The 27,416-nt window shown below is 31.2% G+C and overlaps 1 protein-coding gene across 1 annotated transcript; it reads left to right on the top strand.

The window, feature by feature from the left end:
* Positions 1–27,416, top strand: LOC133189262 (uncharacterized). Its single transcript, XM_061324666.1, has 11 exons — positions 1–69; positions 170–364; positions 12,025–12,169; positions 12,327–12,916; positions 13,459–13,580; positions 15,159–15,250; positions 15,408–15,610; positions 15,924–16,040; positions 17,056–17,694; positions 19,525–19,603; positions 27,361–27,416. Exons 1-11 carry the CDS (start codon positions 1–3, stop codon positions 27,414–27,416), a joined length of 2,307 nt encoding a protein of 768 aa, XP_061180650.1.

The following is a 27,416-nucleotide window of genomic DNA, read 5'->3' as shown; positions in this document are numbered from 1 at the left end:
ATGTATGTCTTAGGAATATTGTTTATGTTCTCAGTGATTTCATTGGTGATTGCGCCATTTCCACCCAATGTAAGTAACCCCTCCTCTATTTAAATGAATGAATCGCATTAATTAAATATAAAGTGCAACTTATACGAGAAAATAAAATTTAAATTAAAACGAATTTCAGCAGGAAAATGAAATAATCAAGGAAAGTGAATCAGAAAACGTACTGGGAGAATCTTTGCTTGATTTTGAACCTTCTTTTACTGGCCTACAAAATCTTGGAAGCTCTTTATTATCAGAGGATGCCTTCGGAGACTCTTTACTCTCCGTGCCCGAGAGAGCAGGAAGTGAATCAGTCGAACAGGATTTAGAAGGACAAGTAAGTTTTCTTAATTATTTACTTGGTTTGAGAGAAACAAGCGCATATTTTGTCATACTGTATACCTAGACTGTATACATGATATTAGGGTTTTGTAGCAGTGTATGAATAAAATCGGGCATTGTAAGAAGTTGGACCCCCCCCCCCCAAAAAAAAAAAAATAAATAAAAAAAATAAGATTTTCGAGTTGTAGAATTATGAGCTTTCCATTTTTTTTTTTTTTTCAGTCAAGCTGAGTTTTTTTTTCTTTGGTACCCTCCCACTTTGAAAAACGATGCTACGTCCCTGATAATGGATTTGTCTTCGACAATTAAGCTTTTTTTTTTTTTAATAAAATTTGGAGAAAGGAAAGCAATGTAGAATTATTAATTAACATTGTTTGTGTAATTAAACTGATATTTTTGGTAAAACATTTAAATATTTTTGCATTTACTATGCAATGCAGTCTCATTGATTACGTATTAATACATTATCAATATTTTAACAAAATTGTTGATTTCAATTCAGGTATATTTACACATTTGTCTGGCCATTGTAGAAACCATTTTTTAGAAAACAATTGTCCTTATGTTGAACTGCAGTTAATTTCCATTTTTCTGTTGATGTATGCAGATGATATGGTACTTACTGCAGACTCACCAATGTCACTTCAAACATTATTGAATAAATTAAGTACTTATAATAAGAAATGGGGTCTTGAAGTTAATGCAGATAAAACCAAAATTTTAGTTTTTAGAAATGGTAGAAGTTTACGAAATGAAGAAAAATGGGATTACAATGGAAAAGAACTTGGAATAGTAGATAGATTCAGTTACTTAGGAATGTGTTTCAATTATAATGGTAAATTTAATATAACTCAAAAGCACATAGCTGAACAGGGAAGAAAAGATTTTATGCGTTGAACAAAAAATTCTGCAACTTTGAATTTAATGTCGAAACCCAAATATCACTTTTTGAAATGTATGTCTGTAGTATTCTTAATTATGGAGCAGAGGTGTGGGGATTTCATAAAGCTCCAGATGTAGAAAAAATACAAAGTCTCTTTTGTAAAAAGTTACTTCGTTTTAAAAAAGTGCCTGTAACAATCTTGTGTATTTTGAACTTGGAAGAATGCCTATGAGGGAATCCAGAAAATTGAAAATTATAAAATATTTTTTGAAACTAAAGGGGACACAAAATATTCTACTAAAATCATGCTTGGAAGAAAGATTAAAGAATAATGATATTTGGATCAGAGATATTCAAAATGAACTTAATAAACTGGGACTTGGCTATATATTTGATGCAGATTTCAATGATATACTTGTATGTTAGTAAAACAAAGATTCCTTGAGGTGAACAACCATACTATGATTTCTAATATTTGTAACAATGCCCGTAGCCCGCTAAACACTCAAGCTCAATAAAATGGTGCAAATGATGTCGCTGGGGGTTAAGCGTAAAAAAATAATGAAATGTCAAAGAAAATACTTTTTGAATGAATGCATGAATATGTAACCTTTAAGGCAAAAATACAAAAATGAAGTGAACAAATCATATTGAGATATTTTATTTGGCATATAGTGATTTTTTGAAACGTACGTTACTGTCGCCAACATCGAATAATTACACTTAAATGGCTATTTTTTGTACAAATAACAGTTGAATCTTAAATTAGATAGCATATATCTTCAAAACATTTATTTGTAAAATGCTTTTAATAAATTATTGAGCATAATCACAAATATATTACCAAACTTTGATCTGATTTCCCCATGTCGCCAGAAACAAAATAAAAACGGACCGTGACATTAAATATAGTATGAGTATTAGGTATTGTATGCCTGTAAGATTGGAATACGTTTTATTTTGAAGGAAACTTCTTGAAAATTAAAAAAAAATGTTACAAAGCCTTGTATATGTTACCAATACTTTGAAATTACATTCTATCTTCCTATTTTACATGCGTATGGATAGGCATGAAACATTCGTTGTATTAGTTTAATAGATGAAATATAATGATATCATAGTTAAACACGTGATACTTTTTCTTCTATCCAACAACTGTATTCCATGCTCCAAACATGATTTAACAATGTCTTATTGTTAGCTTACTATTTAAGAGAAAATGATTAAATGAAACAACCGTTACCGAAACATTCGTTACCAAACCTCTTAAAAAAGAATGATTTATGAGTTCAAACATCTTCTGCACATATACGTAGTCAAATATTTTGCGCCAGTATTCAAATTTTGACATCCGGAGTACGGTACTGCCTTTTTAATGATTTTTTTCTAAAGTCTAGACAGTGTTGGTGAGTTTGTTTTCTAGAATGCAATAACAATGAATCAAATGTAATGAATTAGTATGTAACTGTTAATATTTATATAACGACCGACAACAACTACGCAACCAGTATCAATCTACACCTGAATGTCCTCTGTTAGTCTTGAAAGGTGTTGAAACGTTCGTTACCGAAGGTAACGAATGTTACAAAATTTTTAACAAATCATATATCAAAATAGCAACAATATTTACAGAATTTCTTTCATGACTAATTGTTCGAATGTAAACTTTATTGATTGATTTGTATCATTTTAAGCTTAAGTTGCATAAATTTTAATATAAACTGATTCTAGAGACGCATTATTGAACACACACGTTAATTCTGAAGAAAAACATTAATTGAAATTATTTTGAAAGACATTTTTAGATTGAATCATATGATATTGAATAAACAAAGGCTTGAGTTTCTATTCTGAATCGACATCAGGGTTTTTTTGTTTCTCTCTTATAATTTTGATACTGTTAAACTCGCATTTTATGTTAAGTAACGTACGTTTCAGCATTTTATTTTAGTTGAACTATGGCATTGACCCAAGCAGAAACACGAAGGAAGTTTCCATTGATGGTTAAATGATTTCAAGCTAAAAGTCGTCAGAAAAATTGTTATTTACATTATTTTAGGTTCTGTTAAGACGTCTATACAGACAATTTTACATATATCTCTTATCCGTTTGTACATATAGTACAGTTCAAGGAAAATATAACACGATGATATAGATGATGCAGTTCAAATTATGATTTCTTTTGACATTTTCAATACCATGGCACAAGTAGAGCAGAAATTACATCTCATGAATTGGTCCATTTTGTTGGAATTAATCCTAAAAACAGTAAATATTACTTCTTATGAAACATTCGTTACATACGGACGTTGTTGCATTTGAAAATGTAAATAAGAAAAAGATCACAATTCATGAACAACATTTTATTTAACGTTTCTATAAATGGATCCTCTATTCATTCAGAACCCCCATTTGCGCTGGGAAGTTTTGATTTTTCTTGAGGCATATTTGAAATATAAAATTTTAGAGATATGTCAAATTCATTTGAAGAAAAAAAATATAATACGACAATTTGACTGCATCAATTCATAAAATACATTATGACAGTTGACCTTTTTTTGTCTTATCACGAAAGTAAGTAGACTGATTTGCTTTTGACATTGAGGATTTATTACAATCTATATTATTTCATCCTAAAATCTTAAAGGAAAACTATAATATGATACGTACAGTGTAACGCTTGTTTCTCAGCAAAAAATGATCAACAATACACCTTTATTTCAAATTGACGTAATTTCTTAACCAATGAACTTAACTTGAAAAATCTTTGGGAATACAAACTTGATATGTTGATCTATCCGAAAATGTTATTAGCAGATGGATAATCAAAAGTCGATTTTTAGAGAAAAAATATCTTGAATTGCACCAATTTATTGACTTTGGGTGTATACCAACATTTGGTTGATAATTTTGATATACAATATTACTTGCGTAAACCTATTAATTATATGTACAAAATACAAATCGCTAGAATTAGACTATATGCCCATAATCTAAATGTTGAAACTGGTAGATATGTTAATGAAATTAGAAAAAAACAGATTATGTATTTAAAATGTGTTCATTGAATGTTATCGAAGACGAATTTCATTTTATTTTACAATGTCCTTTTTATCATGACCTTAGATCTAAGTATTTGAAAAAAAAGTATTATTATAAGAAATCCAGTGTTTGGAAATTAATTCAATTTCTAAGTGTAGAAAATGTAAAAAAACTTTTTTAACCTTGGAAAATATTTATATATCAAGCTTCCATCTGTAAGTTTTTAGTGTTTTATAATTACAGTTGCCTGTTAGAAAACACGTCCTACATAGTTTACTTGCTATTTATTGATTATGCTCACTCTCATATTGTTATATTTTATAATATTGTATATATGTTTAGTTATTAATATATGTAATATGATGTGTCGTATGACGCAAAGAAATAAAGAACTTGAACTTGAATGGTTAAAGCGTTCTGAAGTAACTTTGAAATACCTGGGGTAATTATATAAAATACCAGTAAATAATTGTTATTTCTTTTTTTATTGGGGTCGGGGGTTAGGAGGATGCAGTCAGGTATTATTTCTAATACCTCCCCCCCCCCCCCCCCCCGATATTGACCAATTAGAATCTGAGGCATCCTTCGTTTTGACAGAAGTTTTATTTGATTTACGTACAGCAATTAATAACTGTATACCGCACCAACACCACTTGTATTCGTAGTAGCCAGTTTTATTGCGATAACATCACTTGATAAATATGACTACTTTATAGTAATAAATAAGAAAACACCAAGCACAGGTTTGCTCAGAGTCGAGTTTGAAATATAATGTATATATTATATGTGTTAAGGTTGAGTGAAAATATCTTTGTTGAACAACCTTGTGCTCTATGTTTTCTAATTAAAAGTAATTTGATTTTGAATCTCTTCGCTGACTTCATTTACATGCGATTACCCTCTTTATGGCCTGTTTAGAATCATAACAAGCCACGTGGATTTGTATCATCACGGGTAAATGCCCCCGGTAAACGTGCTAGTTCTCAGCTGAAACTTAGTCAGTTTTATATCGAGCAGCATGGCCTTGTTTGGTTCATCTTGTTATAGCTCTTATTGCCAAAGTTTTGTAAATAGAGAGATTGTATTTGTAGTTGAATGTGAATCTTGAACATATAATTTGAAAGAAAAATATCATACTAAGATCTTCTTTTTATTGTGTCTAATCTAAATGTCTCCGCCCATTTCCATGTAATAGAGAAACCGTTGTCTGATCGGGGAAAAATGTTCCGCCATTTTTTAGTGCCATAGGTGTTAAAAATAGGTTTGTAATTTTTGATATGTTTATTTATTCATTATAAATACACAATGTTTTAATTAGAAATACAAAGTACCGTATGCTAATATTAAACCGGTAAACCAAGGGTGTAAAAAGAGACCACACTACTTCACTTAAGTAGAATACTCCTTTTGATGTACGCTTGTGAAGTATGGGGTTACGAAAACATAGCTATTTAAGAAAAGGCACACTTAAGTTTTTTGAAATTTGTCTTACATGTTAATTCCAGTGCTCCAAATTGTATGGTATATGGGGAAACTAAAAAATATCCTTAAAAATTAGCGTTTCTACAACCCAGCACCCCCCACCCACCCCGCAAAAAAACATGTACAAGTAAAACCCCTAGAGAAATGAAGCTACAATTACAGTTGTAGCCATTTACGGTGAGAACCTCGTAAGTTGTTAGAACTTGTGTTCAAACCATCTGTATGTTATTTAAATAATACAATAAGATAACTTCATACCAAAGAAATTATTTAAGACACACTATTATTTCATTTCTTGTTTGAGCAAAGAAATTTTTATAAACATATCCTTGTTATATTGGTGTATGAAATTTGCCGTCAGAGATTCGCTACACTTAAGATAGTTTTGTGAAATGACTGACACATCTTATGGTTGTCATAAGTCAGATCTTCAGATACAATGTAATCCTGAGATCTGTCTCAGGGCAAATCTCAAGATAGTTTTGTGCCCAGATCCTTAACCTTTGAACTGAGACGAGTAGACTTGAATGTGGGATGTAACTCAAGTTCGGCAACTTTTGACTCTACATTGTTTTTTTAGTCTGTATTTTTTTTTTCAGAGTTTTATTTCTATAAACGAAAGCTGCTTTATGACATCAACACCTTTGAAAGCAACGGAAATTCCAAGTCATTCAGCGAGTACGGAAACTAAGGTAAGAGACTATTTGGAAATACAATTAAAGACCAAATATAATATAGGTAAATCTAAAAAAAAAAAAATAACCAATTTGATGAATTCAAACATTTTTTTAAAACGCCATTAAAGACAGCGCCCTTATTACAGACATAGCAACAAACAGGGTATATTACGAGATACATGTAAGCTTTATTAAGACCAATTTTGGACCCTTGAGAGCATACAAAATAAAGTGTCGTTAACTGATTTTTGACTCGGCTCGCGGAGCGAGCTGATACCTTGTCATCGTAGTTGTAAAAAAATTATCACTCATTCATCAAGGTGATTCATACGCCAAATATGATAGCTCTTGCAAAAAATGCTTTTGTTTGAGTGATTGCATAATCTTAGGAGGTTTAAACGGTATTAAATTTCATATTGTAACATTATGTCTGTATTCTTTTTAAAGAAAAATTCAATTAAATATCTGTACAATGTACAATTACTGCGCATGAATATACATGGATGTGCAAGCATGTTAGGCAGATCTGATCTTCCCAACTGAAGTTTATTTTTATCATTGACCTAGATTACTACCTAAAACACACACCTGCTGCTCTCATTTACTGCAGCTAGTGTGCTTGAAAAATTTATTTTTAGAACCCAGGTTTGCAGTGTGAACCATTGACCTAATTACTCCCTAACACAGAGTACTGCAACTACATGTAGTGTGCTTAAATTTATTTTTAGAATCCAGGCATGCAGTGCTGCTTTACACAATAATTTGGAATAAATAGGCCAACAATGTAAAATTTTCTCACATAATCATGATGATGTTATTTACAGGTACTTGGGAATTGGTTTATAAAAATGCATGTTTTTCAAATGTTAGATTATAAGTTACTTAACATAATGATAACGCTTAAAGTAAAATTGTGTGAATACATGGATATAGTTAGGCGGATCTTAAATTTAGATGTCTAATGTTTATTACTTTTACTGGAGGTTGTTTCTTAAAGATTGTAGCTTATGTTTATATTTTACAATTTTTTTCACTGTTACTTTTTCTCTCTTTTTTAACATGATCCCCCTCCTCTTTTTTCACTTTATTGTAGTTTTTTGTTTCTTAATGGAACACTAAGATCTATTTAGAGTTATGATAATTATAATTTAAAAACTAAAGTGAAGTCTTTTTAAGAATTCAGTTGACTTAAAAAGATTTGAGATAAACCCTTAAACTTTATTTACTTTCGGAGATGTGGGGTAAATTGAGGCCCTTTCAAATTTAAGCAGATGTACTCAGATCACTATTCGAAAAGTTGAATTTTTTGTCAAATTATGTAATCTTATTTGTGTATTTACAAACCCAGAATTAAAATAAATTAAAAAATCTCATGTGAGATGGCATTGAAGCCCTTAATTTTTTAAGTGAACGTGGAGACCTGATATTCAATCTCTTTAGATGCAATATAAACTGAGTATAAGGTATGGTGTCCAGTTGTATGAAAAATCTCATCAAACCCGTGCGAGTCGACTCTCAGGCCCTTTAGGCCTTTGATTATTTGAAAATTAAAATAAGTACGCGACTATATATAGGCGTGTGCATATTATTTTAATTTTCAAATAAAAGTCAGTAAACGACAAAAGTGTAACGCTAAAAAAGAAAGAAGTCAAAACGGCAGTAACATAATATAATAATGATGATGATAACCATAATAATAACAAGAACAACAATAATATTGAACTATTTTTGTCTTTCACGAAATATTTCGATTTCGTGACAATACGATAAAAAACAGAGTAAAAGTTAAATTATCAAATGAAAAAATGTTACAAAACTGCCTAGTATAAACAAATGGAAAAAAAGATCGAAAACTCACTTTGAAATGATTTGATATTGAGCATTATTTAGTTAATACTGCGATTTCCAAAATTTACTGTAATAAAAAAAGAGTTTGAAAGTTTTAAAAATACACAATTATGTGAATATATTTGTACTAGGTTTCAAAGTCTTGCAGAACAGGGATTAAATTCACTTCATCGACTCCTGTGAAAAACGCAAACCAATATCCCAGGTAGCACAAAACGTTTTCATAACATTGTATTCCCGTTGTAATGATGTTATCTGAAAACGTTTTTAATAAAACGTTTATAAAATGTTTTTAAAACGTTTTATTTTGGTTGTAAAGACGTTATTAGAAAACATTCTTAACAATCATTTTAAAAATGTTTTTCATAACATTTTGTTCCTGTTGCAAGGAGGTTTTCAGAAAACATTTAGCATTTAACATTAATTTCTATAATGAGGAAATATCGTGTAGCTATAAATTGAATAGCATGATTAAAAAAAATCATACCTTTTGTAATAATATTATTATAAATTTCATGAAATACAAATGTTACCAAACAACATGAATACAACATTGTCTTAAAATGTTTGCAAAACATTGTAAAAACGTTACAGAAATACCAACTCCAAGCACCAGAAGTTTTTAACTATTTAGTGTAAGACGTTACATGTATATATATATAAAACTGTTTTCTTATAAATAGCTCCAAAGTTATGATTGATTTTGAGTTGTAAAAATAAAATTTAGACCCCCCCCCCCCCGAAAAAAAAAAACGGAAATGTGTTCATATTTATCTCTTATACCATTGTAAAAAATATTTATATATAACAAGGAGAGTAAAAAAAATTCTAAAAAATTATTTGTTCAACAAAGTTACTGAATTAAATAATTCAGTGGAGTCATTTATTTGACTTCCCCATTCGATAATGTGTTTATCGAGAGTTAATTGAGTGACACAGCGGGATGCCATGGCCAGGGCTGATGCAGCCGATCCTTGTTGCAAGCTATTTCCATGTGATCTATATAGGTCAACAGAATCACAATTTTGAAAAACCCGGCGGCATTCTTGTAAGACAAAGTAAAAGGAATAGGAGAATATCTTACAAATGTCAACGTATGGTATGTTAAATTTTAAATAGTATTCATTCTGTATAGTTAGCAATCATATTGTAGCTGTATAAATACATATGCATTTAGAATCTTAGATCTTTCATTCTCATAGACTTAGGTGTATATATGTTTGTTGAGTTGAATTTATAAAGTTCATATTGGCATTTGAATTAGGCGGGCGATTTATTGTTTGAAAACTTGGGTTTATTTACATGTATTAAAAATGTGTGACGGGTTTCAAAACATAATTAAAACATAGTTGGGAATAGGAATGGGTGTGGGAAGGGGTCTTAACAAGACAGGGTTAAATAATTCTTAAGAGATGTAAAATGATTTGTTAGATTTTTCCGAATTTGTGTTATGTTTTACAGATCGAATACGATGCCACGTTAAACCTATTTTCTTTTTGAAGGGAAAGGAGAGGAATTAATTAATCAATCTTAGGCTTGATTATATATTTGCTAGCAATCAAAGATTTTGAAATCCACATTCTTCATGATAAAATATAACACTCATTTTAGATGAATGCAATGGTTTCAATGCAGGACAGAGATATGAGGACAATGATACAAACAAATTGCATGGGTCAGTTCACTGAGGCTGGACAGAGAGTTGAAAAGTGCACCCTTTTAAAGAATTATTAAAAGTAAGTTTTATTACCATTAATGCTAAGAAAATGCATCAAGATTCAGTTAACATATCAACTTATAAATCATTGGAAATGTATACAGCAAACAGAAAACGATATAAATACTAGTAATGTTGTTTTATTTTCATTTAACTATTAAACATAGGCGTCGGAACCGGGTCTAGGGGTTGGGTGCTTAGCCCCCCCCCCCTTTTTTGCAAAGTTTGACATAATAGAGTTAGTGAAAATTCGGGCTTACCCCCCCCTCCCCCCGAAAAAAAAGTTTTTGTTGATTTAGCCCCCAACCCCCACTTTTAATTTGCTTCCGACGCATTTATTAAATATGTTTATAGTTTATACATTTACTTATTTACATTTCTTATAATTAATTTCACATTACATTTTAATAGCTGCTGCTTACAAGGCTTACAAAGCATCAAAGACAATCTCTTACGATTTAATGAGAGGTGGGACGAAGAGGTTTGATCCATACCTTCCTGGAGGAATTTATTAAATATGATAAGGTATGTTTGAAATTGGTTGTCAGAAATATATAGATATATTTACACGTAAATTTTTGTTCATTAATGCAACTGTATACCAAAACATACTTTCTTTGTGTTTATCAGATTTTTATACACTAGTATGTGTTGTTAGTTGTCAGATGTCCTAATACATGGATATGTTTAACTTAAAAGAAATGTACGAGTAAGAATGGGTAATTATTTAGTCAAAGTTTTATGTCCAAATCTTTGTTTTTCAGAAGAAAATAGAGAAGTCCAAGTGTACAACAGATTAATTTCTAATGGAATAAGGATGCTGTGATCTTTTCGTATTTCAAACAATACAAATTTCATTTGAAAGAAGACTGTAATTTTATTGTGCAGGTGTTAAAAAACAGTGTTAGACAACATTAATGAATGGATTTAAATTTATTAAATTATAATAAATATATTGTTTATTATGTTGTAAAATTGATTTTTTAAATGTTTTAAAAACGTTTTAAGAAATGTTCTCAAAACGTTTTTAAAAATGTTTTCAAAACGTTTTTAAAAATGTTTTTAAAACATTACAGTACAATGTTTTTGCAAAACGTTATAATAACGTTTAAAAAACCACACAAAATAACGTTGTAATAACGTTTTAGAAAATGTTTTCATAACATTTTCATAACGTTTTTGTAACGTTTTAATAACGTTGTTGTGCTAACTGGGATGGGACTGATGTTGAGATGGAAACTACAGTAAGTACATAAACATTTAAGGTTAAGTTTTGTCTTAAGTAAATATGTTTCCCCTTTCAAGTGAATATTTGGTATACACACAGTCATTCATTTTTTTATTTGTTCTCAAATTAATCCCTATACTTCTTTTAGATTCTTTTTTATGTAACAGCTTATAGCAAACTACAGTTTATTTCAAAATTTATATATGAAGAGAGGAATTTCAACTACATAAATTTCTTTAAGGAAAATTTTGTTAAAATAATGTATCATGGAGAAATGTTTGCTATATATAGAAATCATTCCAGGAGTGGAATGGGGAATTTGAATTCCCTTCTGAAGCTTTTGCGTACTTTTATGCCTTTGTAACTCTGTATTTTAAATACACGTACTAGTATGTGGTCATTGTAAGACTACCTATATATTAAGGATAAAGGTTTCTGTAAACATGGTAAAAAATCAATTGACAGAATTTTTAATCAAGGTCCGAAAATCAGCAAATTCTATATTACTGAATAAGTGTTCAAACTAAAAACGCTGGGCTGTGCATTAACAAGAATTGGATGTTTTACACATGATATTGACGCATAATCAGGTATTGACGACCAGAATAGTAGTGTCTGTAGTCTAGTGCAATAAGTATACAGAGATATCTACAAAAATATACAAATAAATCTGATGAAAGGGGTGGGGTTGGGATGGGGATAAAACCAATCAAGATATTGTGCATGAAACATTATGCTATAAATTCGGTCATTTTTTGTAATATTTTTTTTTTCACAGGAATTAGATGTATTAGAGTGCAGTAGCATAGCTGGATCAAGTACTACTTTCGAAGAGGCGCATTGCGATTTGTCTTTTGAGAGTAGTTTTGAAAATACATTTAATCCCAATGAAAAACTGTCATCAAGGACAAAGAAAACATCAGGTGTGTAAAGTTCTTTAATTGCTATCTGAATGGTAGTCATTTTTAGCTGTATATTCTTGGAAAAAAATCATTTCATAAAGACACTTTTTAATTTATTTAATGAAACAAATCGTGTATTGAAGTTTACATGTACGTACTATGTTTTGTTTAATTCTAGTGAAAATATTATCAAACCAGCAAAAGTTACTAAAAAAAGCCTTATCAACTGCCGTGAACTGCCTCATAAGATCAAGAAGCTGCAGATTGTCCTGTCTTTCAGGAATATCAGTTGATTTTGTGAAGCGAGAAAGAACAAAAGTCTGGACAAAGAATTTTGAAGGCAGGGTAGAATGGTTCTCTGATAAGTATTCAGAGGCCATTAACAAAGAAAAGTCAATAAGATTTACAGCTGAAGATGGAAAACAAATATGCTCAAAATGTTTTCAAAACTTGTACAGACTTGATAAGTCCTTCTATTACAAATACGTTGCCAATTTTGAGCATGGTGCAGTTTCAGCAGGATATCTGAATGTTAAAGAACATCACACAACAACAGAGAAAGCAATAGAATGGATGAGTGATTTTGCTTTGTTTCATGGGGATCAGATGCCTGACAAAGGGGTTATTCTTTTGGCTTACAAAACTAGAAAAATAGACATTTATAACCAATATGTTGAAGAAGAAATCGAAAAAATGCAACGAAGTGTCTCCAAGGCAAACTTCTACAAAATCTGGAAGGAGAAATTTCCACATCTGAAGATAAAACAGGTAAAACTGCAATATTCTTTGCCTTTAAATGAATTTTTCTGCAATAATTTAATTAAAAATTAAGAACATTGCAAGAAAATTTGTATGCAAATTTTAAAAGACATATATCCTGACTTATCCATAAAAACTAGAAAATCAAAATGACTTTAAGACCAGTATAGAGCCAATTTAATTTAATACTTTGTTTCCTCAGAAACCAGATCACAAATTACATATTAAGTTTATAGAAAATGTACACTTAATGTTCTGTAAATGTACAAGATACTTTCTTTACTGGCATTTACAATTCAGCATTTCTTGTACTGCCTTTTTTTTCACATATTCAAGCACTGGCTAAAGCTTGATTTTAAAAAAATATATATCATTTAATTGTAACATTCATAGACTATTTAAGGTTTGCGGTATTCAGATGAAAAGGAATTTTTTGTTCTTTGACAATTATATCAACTCCTTAAAATAAGTTTGTTAGCATTACTGTAACAATATTGTGCATGCTCTTAAATTTATCATTATAATCTACATTTTTCGTATTATATTTTTAGACCAACTCTTTTTCAAAGTGTAACACGTGCACAAAATTGGATTCTCAGCTCCAGGCGACAAGAGATCCCTTAGAGCGTGAAGAAATAAAGGGTCTCATCAAAGCACATAATTACCGACAGATGTAAGTATAAATGGAAACATAAGTAAATAATTCAATTTCGTTTGTTATGCAACATTTGATTGGATAAAAATTATAATTTATATCGTATAACCTGTGTTGCCTACATCACAATGACACGTCAAAACGTATTAATCCGCTTGACGTTACATTTGAAATATGCACAATTCGAAGACATTTTTGAAGGAGAAATTGTAACATTTTCTTGATTTGATGGAAAATTAATTTAAAGGAATGAATTTAATAGCTACCCAAGTTATACTGGTATAACTTGGGTTAGAACAGTCTACGCTCTTTTTTTATAAACCGATTCGCGATTTATGAAGCGTAAACTGCCCCAACCCAGGTTTAACAGTATAACTTGGATAGCTATTAAATTCATTCCTTAAATGAATGAATGTTGAATATAGACATTTAAATTATGAAAATTTATTTTTAATTTTCCCTACGTTTTGTTTAGTTTCCCAGGCTCTAAAAGTCTTTTAAGCACATGTGAATCAGTTTTACAAACAAGAGGCCCATGGACCACAATGTTCACCTTAGTAGCATTGGCCCTGTTGTTCTTCACCTGATTTCCCTCCTTGTAATACCAATTGTAGCCCCGCCCTACCCCCAAGGGCCATGATTTGAACAATTTAGAATCTACACTACCCAAGGATGCTTCCACATTAGTTTCATCTTTGCGTGCCCTGTATTTCTTGAGAACAAGATTTTAAAAGATTTTCCTATATATTTCAATGTGAAAATTGGATTCCCTATTATGGCCCCACCCTACCCCCAAGGGTCATGATTTGAACAATTTAAAATCCACACTACCCCAGGACGTTTCCACATAAGTTTCAGCTTTTCTGGCCCAGTGGTTCTCAAGAAGAATATATTTTTTTTTTACATAATTCAATGTAAAACTTAGATTCCCTATTATGGCCCCGCCCTACCCCCGGGGGTCATGATTTGAACAATTTAGAATTTACACTACCCTAGGATGCTCCCACATAAGTCTCTGCTTTTCTGACCCAGTGGTTCTTGAGAAGAAAATTTTTAAATGACTCCACCCTATTTTTGTCTTTTCTTGATTATCTCCCCTTGGAAGGGGGCTTGGCCCTTCATTTTAACAATTTAAACTCCCCTTCACCCAAGGGTGCTTTCTGCCAATTTTGGTTAAAGGTGGCCCAGTGGTTCTCGAGAGGAAGTTGAAAATGTTAAAAGTTTACAGATGGACAGGTAGACGGACGGACAATGGGTCATCAGAAAACCTCACTTGAGCTTTCAGCTCCGGTGAGCTAAAAAAGTATTGCTACACATAGTATTATTTAGATTTACTGATAAATAAAAACGATGATTAAATTATGAAATGTTACACGCTTTCATTTCAATAGTAGGTATTTGTGCTTTTAAACAGCGGTATATGTAATTTCATTGATAAAATTAGAAACAAATTAATCAGAAAAAATAATATTTTACTTAGAATAAAACTGAACTATAGAGATAAGATGCATTTGAATTTCGAAGTTTTAATAGTTAATGGAAAATTAAAAGAAAACTATAAGTTTTGGTTTAAAAAATGTATAACTTGTATTTTAGGATGGAGAGAAAATATTATTATTCTAAACGGAATCAAGCGAAAGAAAATAGTCGAAGATATATGTCAATCATAATAGATGGGATGGATCAAAGTAAGTACATAAGTACTAAAATCTGTTCATTAATGCGTAATCATAATCAAATGTAGGATGCTCAATATCTGATCAAATTTCATTTTGCAGTGATTGTAATGAATGTTCTACTTTGCATTTATCCAATTTGTATGGCACTTTAATTCAAATTTTACAGTGAAAACGAACCTTCCTCACTTTCTTGGTAGACGTTCTAATGATTTAGATTTGGCGAATTTGTTGTCAACTCACATCCAGGGAGTCATAAATCATGGATTAGAGAAGTTTACTAAATACTTGGATATCAATGAATATGCCCATGATTCAAATATGGTCATTAATACAGTTTTAAAGGAATTATATGGAGCAAGCATGCAGATGGTAAATATTTACACTAATTACGAAAATAAAATCAAAGTACTGGATCAAATAATTACACTTGCTCAAAATTGTAATGGTATTTCAATATTACACTGTATATCTAATTGGCACAAATGAAATGTGATACAGCTGTATTTCTAGAATCCTTTCTAGAATCCATCGAATATAGCTAAAGTAATGAATATGCATTTCATACTTTTTACTAATGCTTTCTCGTATTTCTTAATAAACATCAATAAATGTATTTTCCAAAAAAGAAGAAATTCATGTCAAATACGTTTAACTTAAATTAAACCCCTGCTTTATTAAATAGGGTAACTTTCTTCCACCAACCCTGTATATTCAGGCAGACAATTGCTTCAGAGAGAATAAAAATAGATACACACTAGGATTTTGTGAACTGCTAATATGGAAGAATATCTTTAAAGAGGTTAGTATTTTTTATTGAACTTTTCATACAAGTATGATATATATTAGAGGTGCACAATAATATCAAACAACTTCTACCTGTCAATTTGATATGGCAGTTGTACACGTTTAAGTAGTCTAGGTCATGAAACCTAAGGGTACGCACATCTACTTCTGGCATAAGCTATACGTAACTTAACTTTAATATGTAAAATATATTTGATTTTACAATAAGAGAGATAAAATTGAAAAACTGACACAAACGTTTCTACCCATCTAAGACAATTTTTTTTTATTTCACGGTGTACTGTATTTGACAACTCTTGTTAGATGTAAGACGTAACACCTGAAAATTATATGCACCGTTCTTTGTATTTTATCGCAAATGTATTCTCTACTCTATTAGTACCTGTATACCTTTTGGCGATATCAAGTTTTACTATCATTCTTTGAAAAATTTGAAAAAAGTAAAATCTGATAAAATGGTGCAGTTTTAAAATTAAAAAAAGTAGATCTTAAGTCAATTTGTATGAAAATTATTATACATTTTGGTCGATACAAGCGATAAAAATTTTTGTGTCTATGTGCGTATCGAATGAATTGTAGATCCAACGGGCAGAGTGCAAAATTTTCATTTTTATAAATAATTTATATTAAATGTCTTGTATCCAATATAATAAACAAATGTATACTTGCTGTATTGTTAAATGTACTCTAAATAAACATTTCATTAGACAAGTGATAACCAGACTTTTATAATAGCTCTATAAAATTAAAACCGGATCCGTAAAAGTATGAACCTTCATTAAAACAATCTAGAGGATAGATTTTTTTCCGGAAACATAGCATGTACTATGAAGTCTACATATAGTTTACTGTTAATTTTTTTTCTATTGCAGTTTTCTTTCAGGAAAAATAAAATCAATTCCATCACCGAATCAAAACGATGTGAAAAATGAAAGCTAACAAGTAATATTTTACGTATTCTGTCTTGTAAGAATTTTGAATTATTATATTTATAATGCATTTTATTCTAGGTACATTTATCATTTCTCTTCGTTGGGCATACCCATGAAGATATTGATGCGGGATTCAGCAGAATTGCAGACCAGCTAAGAAGGAACGAAGCAGGAACTATTCCAAGGCTTCTATCGCTAATCCCCAATACAAGGCAACTGAGAGGATTGTATGACATAAAAAACTGGCTTACTCCGTATCTCAATCCTGTAGCTCATCACACCAAACCCCATCATTTTAGATTTCGCCGGAATGAAGAAAATAATATAATCACAGAATATAAAGGAAGCCATAACAGTCAATGGAAACAGCTCCAAGGGACCATTTTAAAACAAATGCCAAGAGGGTTACCTAAAATTCTTAAACCACAAAACTTCAACAAAATAAATATTGATGGCCTGGAAAGAAATATCAATCGATCAAAATTTCTGTTTTCGGATCAAACCCAATTTCAGTGGTGGAGGAGATTTATTGCCTATTTAAGGGACCTCCAATCCGACCCAAAGATGCAGTTAGAGTATGCCAAAGAACAAGCTCGATGGCTACTACCATTGCTCCCAAAGCAGAAAGAAATTTTCAATCTGGATGGACATACAGAGCCATCTCGAATTGATCCAGAACTGCATGAAATGGTGGATAAGGAGCTGGATGAACCACAGGTTAGAAAAACTCTTTTTTATATTAAAAGAAAACATTAGTTGATTAAACAAAAATCTTTTGATATACATTTTATTTGAACAAGTTTTACTTCTTTGACAAACTGAAAAATAAAAGTCATATATAATTCTTGTCATTGTTATACAATAGCAGTATGCATTGCAGGGTTCAAAATTAACTTTTGTAAGCACTAGTCCGTACGGACTAGTGACTTCCAGTTTTCACTAGTCCATAAAGCATTTGACTAGTCTACCTTTTGTCTTATGATAATGATAACATACCCGTGATAAACCTTCTTTATAACTTTAAACCACCCCCCCCCCCTCTATGTTTATGAGATAAAATTATTATTTTTGAATACAAAATTAAATTCTGATTCATCTGTAGCTACAGAAAAAAAGAATTGCAAGGTATCAAACATATAAATACTTTTTTATCACATCAGTAAAAAACAAATACTTAAACTTAGCAGTGATATACTTAAAAAAATTCCCCATAAATGTCTATAAACGGAGTATCAAAAAGTGTCAATAAACAATTAAAACAGTGAATAAATGTTTTTATGAATTGATTGTATCACTGAGTGAGAAAAAAAATGGAAAAAGGTTGGTTGACATTTTTTGGGCATTGCTGGTATTAGTCTCACCCCTGACCAATTATGTCCGTAATATTACAGATTGACAATTACCTTGATAACCGTGATCTGTGTGTGATTAAATAATTTTCTAATAATGTATATTGCATTTGTTTCTTTACAAATTAGGCCATTCCAAGTTTTTTCTCTGTTAGCGTCCACCCATCTTTCAAAAACCTACCTACCTATTTGCAAAAAAACACACAAACCAAAAAATAAAACACAGACTTTATACTCATAAAAATGGCGTCACTCGAAGGATTTGATTTCATGAATCTATTTTTCTCGTAGAAAAAAAAAAAAAACATTCTTCAGCAAAATCAAGGTATTCAATGCTTATATTATCAATATTCCTAATATGATATAATGTAGACAAATATTTTGAAAAATTGACAGAATTCAGTGATTTTGACCAGAATATTCAATTTGAGGACCCATGATTTTGTTTGTTTTTTTTTAATATGTAGTGTCAAAAACCAATTAAGGCGCACGCGGACACTAAACATAGAAAAAACTTGGAATGGCCTTATCTGTGATCATTTACCCGATGTGTTGCAACAATAACTTAATTATAAACTTTTTATTGCTTGAAGATACGATGTATCATTATATATATGTTACGATTTTGGGAACTTGCAGGCTGTAAAAACAGCTTTAAAACATAAGAAAATTTCAATACATGTACATTTACTATTTAAATAATTTAGGATGATTTTGTGAATGTCAATAATAATGCATGGCAATTAACCTCTTCCTGACGGCCACCTTCTCGGGAAAATCTGTCGTTTTAATTTTTTGGCAAAATCATCCCTGGTAATGCTAGCAACTTCAACTCTCTAAAGCTTGTTATTGTTTACATCGTTTTAATGATAAAACTGTAGACACTTTTGCTTAAACAGGCATTCATTTGAAAGAAAACATTGAGAAAAAAAATATACTAAGATTAAATTTATAGTCGGATTTTTCACTAGTCCGTACGGACGAGTGCTACATGAATTTGACTAGTCCGACACAATTTTTACTAGTCTCGGACTTACGGACATGAGCTAATTTCGAACCCTGCATTGTATTTGCATGTATTAGGATGAAGTGTATTAAAATCTTTTTAGTTTTGCCTATTTGTATATTGATAATAGATATCAAGACATACTTTTAACATGCTATGCATTTTTGATTTTCAAATAAAATATCTCTTTAGGTACAAATGCAAGTTAAAAGGAATGTACCACCGGCGAGCAGAGAGCGAAGGAAGGCTGGAACCGAGGCATCAAACACAGGCAAGTTTAATCATTTTTCGTCATGCGACATGCATCGTGCTTCATGCGTTTACTTTTAAACATTTTCAGTTTCTTCTCTGGAAGCGCTGAACTAATTTCAACCAACTTCCGCAAATAACATTTGTGGAAGAAGAGGAGTAAATATAATGAAATTCATGGCCCCTGCCCCCCCCCCCCCCCCCCCTGCCGTGGGCCTGATGGTTGGCGCTAAAACCATAAAAATAAAAGTGATCTATAAAGTCTTCTTTTATCTTTGACATAAAGCAATAATAGCATGATTGTAATAAGCATTGAGCCCTCTACCAAAATTGTGAAAGGAATGGGCCTAGGGTCAGGGGTTCTGGTACTAGGGTCTGGGTGGGACTCTATTTCTTTAAAAATCTTCTCTTCTGTTCCTGCGTATTCAAAAAAACAAACTAAATGTAAAGTAATAATGAGCAAGGGTGCCTTTTCCAAAATTGTGAATTCCTAGCTCAGTGTCAGAGGTTCTGATGTTAAGATGTTATGATTAAAGAAAATGTATTTAGATGAGTGAAAATAATAATTCTTTGAAATTCTTTGAAAATCTTCTCTGCTTTTGGGAATTAAGCAGATGAATTAAGTGCATGGTTATGATTGGTGAAGATTCCTCTTATAAAATTGTGAAAGCAGTGGCCCTAGACATTAGAGATATATCTTTGTGTACTTAATTGTTGCACTATGCAAGTGTCAAAAATATTTGTATATATTAAATACCACCAGGCAAGTGCCTCTTGTATTTGTTAACTTTGCATTCATTATCATCATTTTAAGACTTGGACGAACAAAGAATAATCGAAGGAGGTCGCTTGGGTCAATAGTATTGCAATAAGCAGGGTAATTTAAATTCTTGGGCAACAAAGCTTCATCTATCTATAGTTAATTTCGTTTCATACTTCTGTACTTCTATGGACTCTTTACTGTGTTGTATAATACTCAGGTGACCGTTAAGGCCCTTGGGCCTCCTTTTAAGACTTTTTACTTGTACTTTGTATTTAAAAGCTTAGCCAAAAATAACATTACTGGACCATTGGCGATTAAGTATTTTTTTTTTTTTTTATAAAATCTTGTAGTTAAGAAGACAGACAAACACTTACCATAGTTTTACATTATTAATTATTTTTCTTCACTTCAAGAATACTGTTAGGTTGTAAACAATACAATACGCAAGAGATTGTCGTTAACTAGCTCTCAGATTTGATTTTAGCTCACCTAAACCGAAGGCTAAAGTGAGCCTTTCTGATCAAAAGTTGTCCTCTGTCTGTTGTCATTGTCGTAAACATTTCACATTTTCATCTTCTTCTCAAGAACCACTGGGCCAATTTTTACCAAACTTGGCAAAGGTATCCTTGGGTAAAGGAGATTCAAGTTTGTTCAAACAAAGGGCCACGCCCTCTTCCGAGGGGAGATAACTAAGAAATAGTGAAAATTGGGTGGGTGTATTTAAAAATCTTCTCAAGAACCAGTGGGCTAAAAAGGATGAGATCTATTTGAAAGCTTCTTGATATAATGTAGATTCAAGTTTGTTCAAATCATGACAATCAAGGATAGGGTGGGGCCACAATGGGTGATCAAAGTTTTACATAAAAATATATAGGAAATATCTTTAAAAATCTTCTCAAGAACATCAAAGCTACGATTGGTGATATTTATATGGAAGCATCTTCAGGTAGTGTATATTCAAGATTATTCAAATCATTACCCCGAGGTGTAGGATGGGGTCACCAGGGGGATCAAAGTTTTACATAAGATTATATAGGAAAATATCGTTGAAAATTTACAGAAGAACATCAAAATCATGATTTATGATTTTTATGTGAAGCATCCGCATCAGGTGGTTTAGATTCAGTTTTGTTCAAATCATGACCCCTGGGGAGTAGGGTGCGCCACAATGGGGGATCAAATATTTACATAAGAATATATAGAAAAAAATCTTCTCAAGAACAGGAAAGCTATGTTTAGTCATATTGACATGTTGACACCTTTATGTAGTGAAAATCCAAATTTGTTCAAATCATTACCCCGGGGGTAAGGAGGGGCCACAATTGGGGATTAAAGTTTTACAAAGTAATATATAGAAAAAAATCTTTAAAAATCGTCTTCTCAAGAACAGCAAAATTAAAAGCCAAATTGATATGGAGGCATCCTCAAGTAGCATAAAATTAAAGTCCCCCTCCCCCAACCCCAAGTAATTTTTTTCAGTTTTTAATACTGAACTGATTTGTGCTTTTTTCCTATTCGATGTGCTCAGGTGAGCGTTGTAGCCCATGGGCCTCTTGTGTCACTTATCATTTATTGATATATGCAGAATTTTAACTTGCAACATTACTTATTTGGAGTTGATTCTATTGATTTACAGTTGTGTAAAGATGTAACTCTTTGTAGACAAGGGTCTTATAGGTTCTATTAAATTAAAAGTAAAAGATAAATCACTGACTATTATTGTTTCCTATTATTACTGCTGAGTGTCGTCTGCTTATGTAAATGATTGGGTACGAAGGATTTTAAAGGGATGAACATTTGAATGTCCATATGAACATTTCTTGAATTAAAAAATGCAATCACATTTATATATTGCAGAAACAGATGATAATACTTCAAAAAGAAATTCAGATTCAGTCAAAAAAACAGTCAACAGAAAAAAGAAAGAAAGAAAATTTCGGACAATATACCAAACATTTGTTTATTATTTTTCTAGAACAAGCATGTACAAACATGAGTACAACAATTTGTTATTTTACTTAATCCATGCTGTTTACACTTTATGCGCCATTTTCATTTTTTGGTCATTATTTCTGTGGCATTACAATATTTTACTGTTCTTTTTATTATGGGATCAAGTAGTTAGATGGCATATTTATGGCAGTGCTCATGTTTGTCTCTCACTTCTAAATATGTGTTCTTATTAATAATGATGAGTGAGAGCATGCACATTGCTATTCATAATTACTGGAGTACGTATGTAAACATAAGAAATTGCTTGTTTTCATCTCAACTAAGTTATAACTGAGCTTTTTTGATCTTACGTTGCCTGGACTCTGTTTGTCTGTAATCACTATCTGTCCAAATTATGACCACGGGAGGTAAGGCGAAACGACAATAGGAAAATGAATCTCTGATGTTTTTTGGAAGAAACACAGGACCACGAGTATTCTTATAAAATATAAGCATTATTGTGTTTGCCAGATTCAAAACTTTTCATGTTATGGTGCCCTGGAGTAGAAATAAACATAATTTGGAATCAATTTTTAAAAAAAAAGAACATGTGCAGAATATTTAGAACTAACAACAGGGCATTGATTTACTATACACTGTATATAAATATGAAAGCATCTTCAAGTAGTGCATATTCATGTATTCATATGGGTAAACTGGATAAGAGTCCCATTTGGAAATAGTTTTAGATAAAAATGCTTAGACAATAATATTCTACAGAACTCGTTAGTCATAATTACCAATTTGATATGCAAGAATACCAGTATTTTTCTGATTTAAGTTTGTTATTTCATGACCCCTGTGAATGTGGTGGGGCTAAAATAGGGTTTAAAACTAGTTAAGCATTTGAATTTATAGGCACTTTAAAATAATCTTATTTTGAATAGCCGGGTCACATTATTAATACATATACAGTGAAAACTGTCTAATCCGACACCTGTGCAATCCGTCACACTGTGAATTCCAACGTTAAATTTTGTTCTCATTTTTCTATTAACATTTTTTTTTTCACTCTGCAATCCGACACCCTGTCTATTCCAACACAAAATTTGTCTCCCATTGCATGTCAGATTAGACAGGTTTCACTGTAATATTATTTTTAAAACACTGCCAAATTGGGTGATATGATTTTTTAAAGTTATGGTCACTGAGGTTAGGATAAAGAGATAGAGATTCGTTCATTCTTTTTTCATTACAAACATTTATCCAGAATAATATTTTCATCCGATCTACAAGGTTACATGACGTTTATTCATGCATTTTGAAACATTCTCATATGCAGATTCAATTACCGGTATATTTACCTTTATGACAAGGTTGTATATATTGAGGTTCAAATTAGTTTCACAAGAAAGATGCATTTTCCTATATTTTTTTTTTTTTTTTTTTTTTTTTTTTTTTTTTTTTTGCCATATATAGTTATGCAATATGATAAGATTAAGTCCTCGTTTTTCTTTTCACAAATCACAAAATTTTTATATTGATTGTCCATATCGAAAAAAAAAGTGTTTTGCTTAATTAAAAAAAATAGATATAAGTTAGGTATCATAAATTTGATTATATTCTTTGTGCATTAAATTTGTAATTGCAAGATGTGTGATTGTATATATTGTATATATTGAGATTTTACATAGTACAGTTATGCAGCATTTTGTGTATTATCCTGTAAAATGTATATACCATGAAAATGTAAAGAATTTTTTTCGCCTCAGGTTTTTTTTTATTTTGCTTTTTATATTGGGGTATTTTTTTCTATGATTAAATATAATTTGAACATATTAATCTTTTATAAGATGAAATGTGATTTTATTTTAGCATTTTGCTATGAATCACGCGACTGTACGTAATAGAAAGTCTTAAGTGTAAGACATTTACTTTGTGTAATTTACTGGGTTTCCTTTCTGTCTATTACTAACAACACCATAGAGAAAATTTATTCCATAGACATCATATCTGTAGCAAGTTTAAATAAAATCATTTGTGTTTGGATATTTTTGAAGTTCAAAATTTAATTGTCTCAAGGAAAGTTTACCCTATGGAACTAAATTCGTACATCGATTTTATGCGTTTGAAATCTATCGTGGTAATAGAACTTTATCAATGATTTTCTTTAGGGGAAAATTTACTTCGTAAAGTTTTGCTATCATCAAATTTGTTACAATTTTGGTCTGGATTTTATTCGCTTTTTTATGTGTAGTGATTACTGTATCAGTGATTTTCTTTGGGGGGAAATTTACCCTGTAGATATTTGCTATCTTAAAGATGTTGTTGATTATAAATACTGTATCTGTGTTTTTCTTGGGGGGAAATTTACCCCGTAAAGTTTTGCTATCATCCAGATGGTTGATTTTGCTTTAAATTACTGTATATAAACTGTATCAATGTCATGTTTGAGAGGAAATTTACCCTGTAGAGTTCAGCGATTTTCAAAGTGTAATGTTCGCTTTTATTTAATAAGAGTAATGAATACTGTATCAGTGATATTCTTTTGGAGGAAATTTACCCGTAAAGTCTTGCTATCTAAAGACAGTCGCTTTCGCTTTGAATTACTGTTTATAAACTGTCATTTTTGAGAGGAAATTTACCCTGTAGATTTTTGCTATTTTCAAAGTGTAATGTTCGCTTTTTCTATGAGTATTAGTGATATTCTTTGGGGGCGATTTACCCCATAAAGTCTTGCTATCTAAAGGATGGTTGCTTTTGCTTTGAATCACTGTACATAAACTGCATCAATATCATTTTTGAGAGGAAATTTACCCTGTTGATTTTTCTTGTGTTTAAGATGTTAAGAATCATAAATACTTTATCAGTGGGTTTTTTTTTTTTGGGGGGGGGGGGGAATTTACCCCGTAAAGTTTTGCTATCAGAAAGATGGTAGCTTTTCTTTTGAATTACTATGTATAAATTGTAGCAATGTCATGTTTGAGAGGAAATTTACCCTGTAGAGTTCTACGATTTTCAAAGTGTAATATTTGCATTTTATAAGAGTAGTGAATACTGTATCAGATATTTTCTTGGGGGGAAATTTACCCCATCAAATCTTGCAATCATCAAGATGGTTGTTTTTACTTTGAATTACTCTATGTAAATTGTATCAATGTCATTTTTGGGAGGAAATTTACCCTCTAGAGTTCAGCAATTTTCAAAGTGTAATGTTCGCATTTTACAAGAGTAGTTAATATTGTATCAGTGATTTAATTTTTTTTTTTTTTGGGGGGGGGGGGGAAATTTACCCTGTAAAGTCTTGCGACCATTAAGATGGTTGCTTTTGCTTGAATTACTATAGAGTTACTCTGTAGAGTTCTGCGATTTTCAAAGTATAATGTTTGCTTTTTTAGAAGAGTATTGAATAATGTATCAGTGATATTCTTTGGGGGGAAATTTACCCCGTAAAGTTTTGCTATCTAAACATTGGTCACTTTCGCTTTGAATTTCTGTATATAAACTGTAGTAATGTCATTTTTGAGAGGAAATTTACCCTGTGGATTTTTGGGTCTTTAGGATCTTTAGGATGTTGTGAATTATTAATACTGGAGGTGTGTTTTTCTTTGGGGGGAAATTTACCCCGTAAAGTTTTGCTATCATCAAGATGGTGGCTTTTGCTTGAATTACTATAAATAAACTGTATCAATGTCATGTTTGAGAGGAAGTTTACCCTGTAGAGTTTTGCGATTTTCAAAGTGTGATGTTTTTTTATGAGTTGTAAATACTGTAACGCTGATATTTTTTGGGGGGAAATTTACCCCGTAAAGTTTTGCTATCTTTAAGATGGTCGCATTTGCTTTGAATCACTGTATGTAAACTGTATCAATGTCATTTTTGAGAGGAAATTTACCCTGTAGACTTTTGCTATCTCTAAGTTGTTGTGAATCATAAATACAATAACAGTGATTTTCTTTGGGGGGGGGGGGGGAATTTACCCCGTAAAGTCTTGCTATCATCAAGTTGGTTGCTTTTGCTTACTGTATATAAACTGTACCAATGTCATGTTTGAGAGGAAGTTTACCCTGTAAAGTTCTGTGATTTTCAAAGTTTAATGTTTGCTTTTTCTATGAGTAGTAAATACTGTATCAGTGATATTCTTTGGGGGGAAATTTACCCCGTAAAATCTTGCTATCAGGAAAGGTTAAGTTTGCTTTTATTGTGATTAACTAATACTGTATCAGTGATATTCTTTTAGGGGAAATTTACTCCATGATCCTTGCAATCACTTTATTGTACATATGTCAAATTGTCAGTATTTCCTCTAAATATTTACATTTCAGTTTGTGACTTTAGATCGTCTTTCTATTAGAAAAATGCTGATTTTTTTATATTCTCATCAATAAATATCTTGTAAAACTGTGTTTTTGTTGAATTTTGTCAATACCTAAGGGCAAAATGCTTAAAACAGAAAAAAAGATTTTCTGTTTTGATTTTGGAATGCGTTGACTTTAGATGGGATACAAATTTCATTTTTTTCACAGGTCACGAGGTTTCAACTTAAAAAATAAAAATTCTCACCGTTAAGATATGTTGGAAATTTTAGCTTGATGTGTTGATAATTTGCCAAATTATTATGTAATAAAGGGGACTTTATATGATCACCCGGCGCTGTCGCTTTAGTTCAGTCTTCACAACAATTCTTTTTCAGCACATGCCCTTCGGGCATGTAGACCTATCATTTTTACCCAGCCCATTCAAATTTGTACATGTCCTACTCAAAATTCTTACATTTACCAGTATTGTGCAACAAAAAAAACCCATTAGGTATAAAGGTTTTGTATTAATTTTTTCAGCGTCGTAAACCAACCATGGCCTGTGATTGCCATTTTCTAAAGCGTTTTTGTTCATAAATAACTTTTGAGTTGCATGCTGGTCATTTGTTGGCCGGTTTAGCTGAACTGAATTTCAGAAATGGGATCATGACTGTAGTGCCACAGTATGTGGCATTGATGAACATCTCATAATTTAGCAAGCAACTTTGAGAAAACAAATAGGTTAAACTAAACACTTCAATGATTAGATTGACAATCATTTGACAGGTCGTATCGAGAATGTAGACAGGCAATCCATCGACATTACATATAGCAACGTTTAA

This window comes from Saccostrea echinata, unplaced genomic scaffold, assembly GCF_033153115.1.
Source record: "Saccostrea echinata isolate AGI-Se365-2 ecotype Australia unplaced genomic scaffold, CSIRO_AGI_Sech_v1 ptg000017l, whole genome shotgun sequence".
Lineage (NCBI taxonomy): Eukaryota > Metazoa > Mollusca > Bivalvia > Ostreida > Ostreidae > Saccostrea > Saccostrea echinata.
This window is presented reverse-complemented; position numbering and strand designations above follow the sequence as displayed.